Below are 6,000 nucleotides of genomic sequence, written 5' to 3'. Positions count from 1 at the left end.
GTTTAATTCTCTATCAAAAGCGATGTATTTCATTTATTTAAAATTATTCTGAATTTTCTTTTTTACTTTTACATTTTTATTATCGAATTATTTCATTACATTGTGTAATAGCGAGAAGAGAGAGAGAGAGAGAGAGAGAGAGAGAGAGAGAGAGAGAGAAAGAAACAAAAAAGTGAAAACAATACAAAAGTCGAATTATTTATATGAAATGCCGCACGAATTGAGCAATAGAGGCATTTGAGCGCTGGCAATACTCAAAGCAAAACTGGCAATTGTGGCAGACACACCGCACAACACATGAAACGAAATGAAGAATGAAACGAAATGCGAGAACAGTGAGAGAAAGACAATTACATGCATAGGAATTTCAATATGTCGCCGTGTGTGAAACTGTTTTGTGTTCGATAAGTTGTTCAACTTTTTTTTTGTTTCGTTCGTATGATTTGATTCAGGAATATTACTACTTATCATCTCACATTTTTTACGTTCATTTCAATTCGGGTGTCAGTGTCGTATCTATTTTGTTTTTGTTGTTATTGATGGTGGTATGTGGCAATTTTCTATAGTTGAATGTATTATTTCAAATGACCATTGTGATCGAGAGTCGAATAATTGTCAACGCATTTGAACAAATTCGTTTTGGAAGTTTTTATTTTCTTCCGTTTGTTCATCTTCCGGATAAATGTTTGTGCAAGTAAAACAGAGACACGATTTCATCAGAACAGCTCCGAATAATAAAAAAAAAAACAAAGAACATTTGTTCTGAATGAGAAAACGCCAATAGACTCGGAAATGAAATTGTGCATACATAAATTTGAGAAAAGAGTCATAGATTTAAAGGCGATTCACATTGCTATCGGTACAAAGAATTTGTTACTTTAATTGAATGTATGTGAAAAGAGTTCAATCGACATAAATTCAATAACATTTTTTCTTGGCAAACGGTCGGACACCGTCAAATTGTATATCGCCGATCTTGAAAAATATCATATCGACAAAACATTTTATTGCGAGGTTTTTGTGTATGTGTTCATGAATTTCAACTCCACGACAGCGAAAAATCGCATACAAACCTGAAACCGATAGATAGATAATAAAAAAGGCATCAAACAAAACAATTTAAATCTGAGGAATCATTTTCTTCTTTTTTTTGTTCATTCACTTGCATGTTTTAATGTCTGTGTTCCTCAAACTCAATATATATATATATATATCTACAGTACGCTCACGCATACGAGCTCACAAACTCAAGACATCTATCTCCACTGAAGTGATCGGTATACAATGCAGAAAAAAATCAGATACTGAAACAGAATGAAGAATATATAAAAAAAGTTATGAGAGAATATAAAAAAGAAAAAAAAAGTTAAAATAAAATGTGTGTGAACATTGTATAACTTTGCTGCAATTGGAGAAAATACACAGAAGAAGAAAAAAAAACACAATAGAAACAACAACAGAAATCAAATAATTTGCTCACTGTTCAATAGCCTGTTGCATTCATCATACGCATTTTATCGATGCACCAATTTATACGAAGCTTGCGCAGCAGCAAACAAAATTCGAAAAAAAAAACGAATTTCTTTCAAATTTATGTTGTTGGTGTTTTATCTCAATTTAACAAAGAAGAAATAAAATCATATGCATTTTTCAAATCGTTCAGATATAGTAGTCACGAAACAAATGATCTTGACCATTCGTTTGTCATCAGATTCGTTCTCGTGATTTTCTCTCTTTTTTTTGGCGAAATCAATTCACTTTTGCTGAATTTAAACTAATCTCAAAAAATATTCTTTGTATGAAATGATTTCAATCAAATGTGTGCGAAAAGAAATTAATTTACACCAAAAGTACGAATGAAAAAAGCACACATTCATCCACGAAAACAGAAATCAAATTCACGAATTAAGAGCGAGAGAATGAATAAGACGATGTGTTATTATTATAGTTGTTGTTTTTATTGTCACCATCATCGTTATTATTAGTCAGATCATTGAAAGAAAGAGAGTTCGACTATCTTTGTGCGTTTGAGTTGGTGTTTTGTGTATAATTTCTTTGTCGTAACGCGAAACGTTTATTTTTTCTTTCTCTCACTCTCTCTCTCTCTCTCTCTCTCTCTCTCTCTCTCTCTCTCTCATCATATAGTATGTACCTGATGTGATCGTTGTTCTCTCCATACTTTGTTCCGTCGTTTATGGTGATCATCTTTCGTCGTGCGTGTGTTACTTAACAGGTTCGGGGAAAAAGAACAAAACACAGAGTGCAGAGAATTTAAAACGAATAAAAAAGAAGAAGAAACTTAAGATAAACACATAGAATACGCATTATAAAAAACATATTTTTTTTTTCTCGTATGAACATTATTATTATTTGCACTCCGGAAAAATCGGCAGAAATCAAGTGCGGCATTTCAAGAAATCAACAACATATATTGCCACAGAGTGAGAATAAGTAATTTCTATCACTGAAGGACATCAAAATGGCGGATTCCTATTATCAGGTAAATATTTACACAGTTCTCTATTTCTACAATATCTGATAAAAAGAACACACATGAGAAACTACATTATATTTGCCGCATGAAGTATAAAATCAGTGCGAGTCACTCATTGTTTCGGTGCTTGAATTAAATCAGCTCCCCTGCATCATAGATTTTGTGTGTGAAATTTTATTTGTGTGTGTGTGTGTGTTCGAGAGAGAGTAAGTGTAAATATAACTTTTTATCTTATTGATGCTACATGGATACTCAATCATGTGCATTAATATGTGAAAAATTGAATCAACGTTAGGGCATATAGTGCATGAAAGGCGAATTTATTTACATTAGAAATATAAACTCTCTGAGCATATTGTTTATCGAGTCGAATACTACAACAACAACAGTATATGCCGGCATATACAAGCGTACTAAATACAATCATCCGAAAACAAAGCAAATATGAAACGAGAACAGAAGAAAGTATCCAACATTTATCTGATTAATTCATTCATATCGGAAAAATCGCACTGCACATATTAAAAAACCGCTTGTTCAAAACAAAAATATTAGGCAACAAATGACTCTAAAATCTTTAAAATAGCTGATATTCTCATGACATAGCTACAATTTTTCGCAAATTTAAAAAACTTCAATTTTCTCCTTTTTCTCTTTTTGGTGTCGCGATAATTTTTTATGAAGCGTATAGTTATAGTATATTATTCATTGCGTGTGCGTTTACTTCAAGTTGAAAATTTAGTTGAGACCATTTGATGTGTTGACATATTAGCAATTTTCATTGAAAAAATGTGCTAGCATTAAATATATATCGAGCTGCTATCAATAACTAAAACGTCGACAAACGAACGAACGAACGAACGAGAAAAGAACACAATAAACACATATGACATCCCGTAAACGACATATTGCTCTCTACTTGCAAAGCTTACTTACGACAGAAAGAGGCTTAGTCTCATTTATTTATTTCGCACATGCATTTTATGTATTTAATGTGAAACGTACCGACAGCGACGACGATGGTTCAATGAGTCATTCATTCACAATTTGTATTTCATCGCAGTCGTTGTTCGTTCGTTTGCCTCCGCCACCGCGCTTTCGTTGTCATTTTGTGGCATTTATTCTAAGACGAAGTGAAACTTTGCTGTTTATTTTCCATTTCATTGTTTGCTAGTTGCAAATTGTTCATACAGAATTCGAAATGTATTCATTTGTTTGGAGTTTCATTCGCTTTCTTTCCACATATTTCTCTCATTTTTTTTTTTTTTTTTTTGTATGTCGTGGAAAATATTCATTGTCACACCGGGTGTATATAATGAAAACATTCGGTTACGTATGGAAAAAGAGAGAGAATGAAATATGAATAATCAATCATCGCATACATACAGGTTGGTTGATATATGCCACAATTATTCAGTGACACCCATATCAAAACTTATTATTATCATCACGGATGTTTTCGATCAAGTAATGTGAGCGCACGATAGTGCAACAGACACTACCAAAAATCTATTTATAAAATCAATGAAAGACATTGAATCGTAACCAATTGACAATAAGTAACTTAATAATATGAACGCCAGTTAGAATGGATTTTAATGATTATTTGATTGTGTTTTCTCTTAAGAGAGTAATTATTACTGAAAAGTTTTGAAAGTATACTTGAAAACGGACAGAAAAGAAGGATTCAAAACAGTTGCTATTTAAAGCGGATAAAATTCATTGACCCATATCTAACAATGTTAAAATGTAGCAATAATCTGAAAACTGACTATTTAATTGGCTGATAATAATACCATACATACGTATATACTTAGTGGGGAATTAATTTCGATTTGGGTCTTCCTTTGGCACATTCTATATAGATGTTGACAAAACGTAATTTCATGGAAGATTGCGCTTCGAACAAGCACACCGTTGTCGTCTGTAATATAGTACGTAATCTAGATTCTTTTTTTTTAATCCAATAAATGAGCTGAATGAATTGAATTGGCTTGTGAGGCATGAGCTCGGTTTCATTGAATCAACAATGAGAACACCAGTGATAATGCTCACAACGATAATGACGATGGCAAGGAGTACAAAGACCACTACGATGACGACCAATGTCGTTGATCGTAGTCATATGGCTTTCATCGATTACATAAACTAATTTAAAAATTTCTTCCAACGGCGTCCAATTGGTTGTATCATATGTATTTCAATCGTTTTTTCTGTTTTTTTTTTTATATACTCTCAAAATCCAAAGTGCAATTGATATTGGTTGCACTCTAATATATATATTTAGAAGAAGAAGAAAAAAAGCAAAAGATTCATTCAATATTTCACTCAAGTGCTGCTTGCTTACTTGCAGTGTGTGTATGGTTTATATTTTAGAGTCGGTTATCTCCAGTTTTCTTGACGAGGAATCATAACAAATTTTAAGAGAGAGAAAGAAAGAAGTGTACTCAACGACACGGACAATAAAATCCCGTCATTTACTGTATGTTTTGCATTGGGCTAAACCATTAAGCATGTGTATGAAACCTCATTTGCAACATCTTTTGCAATTACATATTTGTGTTGAATGCTGCGGCATCAGCGGTTGTTGTATTCTTCTTTCTCTCTCTATAATTCGTTATTTATTTTATATTCTCTTTGTTTTTTGAATTAACTGGGTGCTTTTCCACTTTCGTACTATCACTATAATTATTCATTGTCTGATGTTGTTGGCTTTTTGTAGTCATTTTCTCACATGGGCTCGCTCTTCCACTCTTTCTCTCTCACTCTCTATTTCATTTTCTCAGCAATTTATCAACCAAGTATTACGATTGCAATTTTGTGATGCTCATTCCGCACTTGCAATGCCTTTTTAAAGTGTGTGCACGAGTTTTTTTTTTCTTTCTTCAAAATTATGCATGCGCTTCTTGTCGATTGGAACGAGAACGACGTTTCATATAGACGACGACAACGTTGCACAAAATTATTTTTAGTCTTTTGTACAATAGAAATCTGGAAATCACATCCTACTAAAACGTGCATATCAACCGCTAATCGGTTGTCTTCTTTTTGTTTCTTCTCTCAACGGTCTTTACATCTTGTTTTCCAAGTTTCACTCTCATGGCTACAGCATATTCATTTCTCTTTTCGTTTTTCTACTGATTTGCAAGTAATCACAATTCATTTGGTGAACATTTAATAACCCTTTTTTTCGAAAAGAATTGTGAATGAATAAGACCGGGCATGCGATGAAAATTATCAATATTACTATTGAACATCGGTAAAATGAATTAAACCGATTAAAAGCACAAATTCGATGGAATACCCATAAGTGAGATGAACAAAATACGTGTTTTTGGGAATCAAATATAAATGAAACTAGATGAAAGTTCCTTTTATGCGATTCATAAAGATGATATATACTTACCTTGTGTGTCTCGTTGAAATATAAGATGAAGGTCCATGAAGGTCTCAAAAGTTTGTTGGATGTGAGCGGATCTTCTGCCGTTCATGTGTCCGTATGGATT

The 6,000-nt window shown here is 32.8% G+C and overlaps 1 protein-coding gene across 1 annotated transcript in view; it reads left to right on the top strand.

Moving 5' to 3' along the window:
• Positions 1–313: 313 nt before the first annotated feature.
• The window catches only part of LOC116351394 (serine/threonine-protein kinase N-like), a gene marked incomplete at its 3' end in the record, with an annotated part of 29,330 nt that continues 23,643 nt past the window's right edge, over positions 314–6,000 (top strand). Inside the window, exons 1-3 of the mRNA XM_031783489.1 lie at positions 314–545; positions 2,146–2,233; positions 2,394–2,500. Of these exons, the coding sequence (XP_031639349.1) occupies positions 2,480–2,500 (21 nt within the window). The remainder of the gene's footprint in view (positions 546–2,145; positions 2,234–2,393; positions 2,501–6,000) is intronic.

The sequence above is a fragment of the Contarinia nasturtii genome, unplaced genomic scaffold, assembly GCF_009176525.2.
Source record: "Contarinia nasturtii isolate CC-2019 unplaced genomic scaffold, AAFC_CNas_1.1 Cnas_scaffold_5357, whole genome shotgun sequence".
Lineage (NCBI taxonomy): Eukaryota > Metazoa > Arthropoda > Insecta > Diptera > Cecidomyiidae > Contarinia > Contarinia nasturtii.
Note: the sequence above shows the minus strand (reverse complement) of the source record. Positions and strands in the feature narration are given on the sequence as shown.